The sequence below is a fragment of the Littorina saxatilis genome, linkage group LG8, assembly GCF_037325665.1.
Source record: "Littorina saxatilis isolate snail1 linkage group LG8, US_GU_Lsax_2.0, whole genome shotgun sequence".
NCBI lineage: Eukaryota > Metazoa > Mollusca > Gastropoda > Littorinimorpha > Littorinidae > Littorina > Littorina saxatilis.
The window spans coordinates 46,619,458-46,622,512 of record NC_090252.1 but is presented as its reverse complement, the minus strand read 5'-3'; the positions used below and the strand labels follow the sequence as shown (position 1 = coordinate 46,622,512).

Sequence of the window (3,055 nt, the reverse complement as noted above, 5' to 3'; positions counted from 1 at the left end):
ATTACACTAAACACGCAAAGACCTTAGTAGCGCGAATCTTGGTGCTGCTAACTTTCAATTGGGAGGTAGCGATTTGAATTCCCCATCAATATGCTGATAAAGGAAAATGAACTGAAATTAATTGAACTGAAATAACAGGTTTATTGCATGTTCTCATTGTATTCTGCTGTTTGTGAATGAGTAACAGTTAAACAGAAACAAGACGAATTGAACTTTGTATACCAGAGTGACAGATACTATGTGTTTTTACTCCTTTAGCCGAGTATTCTTTGTTTTGTGTCAGGTCTAGTGACAGGATTCACCTGTACCCAGATACACGCAGGTGATACAGCTGTCATCAGGTTCAACAGTAGCATCAGTTCAACATCGGGATTACTATTCATGAGGATTACTTTAGGGGATGGACCAGGTAAAACACATGCGTTCGAACAGCTTAAGAAAGTTATGTTAAAGGGGTTTCTATAAAGGGATTAGTAATGTTTTGTTTTAAATCTCCTCTTTCACTATTGTGTTGTCTGGATTCATATCCATCTTATGCACTTGTCAATATAATACAAAGTGGTATGCAAGAATAAAAACGTTCTTTTGCAGTACAAATAACGTCACACATGAATATAACATTTCAGGTTACAAGTTATGTTTACAATACTCCGAAGACAAATATCATGTTTCGAACTACTATATCGGGTAGGTACTATGTCTGCCAACATTATCAAATACATAATGTTCATAAACATTACTTGCCGAGTTTGTGAATAATAATATGCTTTGGATTTTGAAAGGGTTCTTTGATCGTGTGTGGGTTGCATTTACAATGTCCAAACGTAAGTGTTGTACTCATGCACGACTTTACTTAACGTTAACGCAATTACAAGAACAGCAAGCAACCCATAATCACAACTCGGAGTCATATTTCGTGTTATATCCCAATCTTTATTGTCTGCACTTTTATTTTAACAGACATACTAGACTGTTTTCGGAACGAAACACAGTCACAACCAGTATGTACCATCTACAACCCTAGGTTCCAGTCAGACGGCTTAGTCGATGACCAACTCTCACTTGTCATCAAAAACACAACACGGGACCTGCAAGGCTTATATGTGCTGCGTGTAGCTTTCAACAACACCCAATATGCTGTAAGCTGCAATTTAGAATTTCTGGGAACAACAGGTAGGAAACAACTATGTGTGTGTGTGTGTGTGTGTGTGTGTGTGTGTGTGTGTGTGTGTGTGCGTGCGTGCGTGCGTGCGTACGTGCGTGCGTGCGTGCGTGCGTGCGTGTGTGTGTGTTTGTGTGTGTGTGTGTGTGTCTTTGTGAGTGCGTACACAAGAACAATATTAGCAACAAACGTAGGTATTCTGGAAATGTTTAACGACTGAAACCTGCATACAATATTGTAAGTGAAAGTATAAATATGTCAGTTGTAATCAACAGGCCACAATATTAACCAGTAATTTCGCTTTGTTCCTGTCACATGTATCTCTTTTTTTTTTAAATTGACAACATGTTGAAATTGTTCTTAAAATACTGACGACTCAAACTTACATTTAATTGCACCCTGTGGCAGGTGGTACAACTCAACATGGCGGAGCCGTCTCCAACGTCACATTGATCGCGGCAATCACCCCAAGCATTCTGGTCCTTTGCTGTGCTCTCGGGTTATTGTTCATAGCCAGAAAGAGAATCAAGTACGATATTTCAGTTGCAATTACCAAAGGGAGTTCTGAGATCTGATCGACCTTTCATGAAGAAAATACTTCAATGCTATTCATATGTTCATCAGAACTCAGAACTCAGAACTCAGAAAGTGTATTGTTTAGGCGAACTGACCCGTTACAACCGGTACATAATCATATCAAAAATGACAGCCTCTCTCTCTCTCTCTCTCTCTCTCTCTCTCTCTCTCTCTCTCTCTCTCTCTCTCTCTCTCTCTCTCTCTCTCTCTCTCTCTCTCTCTCTCTCTCTCTCTCTCTCTCTCTCTCTCTCTCTCTCTCTCTCTCTCTCTCTCACCCACTCTCACACACACACTCTGACTTTCACTCCTTCTCTCACAAACACACACTCACACACACACTCACACACACACACACACACACATGCACACACACACACACACACACACACACACACACACACGCACACACACACACACACACACACACACGCACAATAGATACATGTATGGGTATGTACAGGGGATGGCTGGTGCCTCATCAAATACATCCTCAACTACAACATACATCAGATGACATAGTTGTATAAACACCAGCAGCTACGCAATGCACTCAACCACCTCAACAAAACAGAGAGACATGAAGCAAAATAAATCATTCATATATGTTCATGAATTAACTGGTGTGACTGTTTAGCACAAATATTGCATTAACAATTCTGTTATTAACACGTGTTGGCTTTGTAAGTATAAGTATAGTTAATTACCATGTTGATGCATCAAGTGACTCATTTGACAAACCAGGGATAACGGTCAGCATGTTATGGATAACTAATATTATTGCTAGACAACAGTGTGTGAGTTGAGAAATCAGGTATTGGGTGTATGATTAAATGACTTGACTTTTTACGGGAGCGGAAAATGCAAATGCTACTTTGAGAAGGGCAGAGCAGACGCATGCTGTTTCATATGGAATAAGGAGTAAGTGCCTGATCACATTTGTTTGTCAATATTTTCACAAGTTTTCATTTATAACAGGCTGGGTAACAAAATACAATGTTCATATCTGACAAATCCAAGTAGTAAATGGGCTGGAGCTTAAGGTGCAACTTAGATTATCAAAGTAAATGCCAATTAGGCTGTTTATGTGACACGTTGAACAGTCACAGCTCACAGCGATTGAAAACATTTACTCTCAAAGATCAAATCAATGTCGAACGTTAACTTTGTCAACACTTTTTTAAACATGCACAGAGCTGTCATGATATTTCCGAGGTATGTAGGTTTATAGCAATGCCTTTTGTTTTAAATGCTCTAAGACTTGTCATTGTGCAAGTTGGGATTGCATAGCTCATACAGTAGTTGGAAATTGACAATGAG

At 39.4% G+C, this 3,055-nt stretch overlaps 1 protein-coding gene across 1 annotated transcript in view; it reads left to right on the top strand.

Annotated features, from left to right (window-relative positions):
• Nucleotides 1–262: 262 nt before the first annotated feature.
• Nucleotides 263–3,055, top strand: part of LOC138973691 (uncharacterized) — a 5,603-nt gene continuing 2,810 nt past the window's right edge. The window contains exons 1-3 of the mRNA XM_070346420.1: nucleotides 263–409; nucleotides 961–1,173; nucleotides 1,571–1,691. Coding sequence (XP_070202521.1) covers nucleotides 382–409; nucleotides 961–1,173; nucleotides 1,571–1,691 — 362 coding nt within the window. The 5' untranslated portion in view covers nucleotides 263–381. The remainder of the gene's footprint in view (nucleotides 410–960; nucleotides 1,174–1,570; nucleotides 1,692–3,055) is intronic.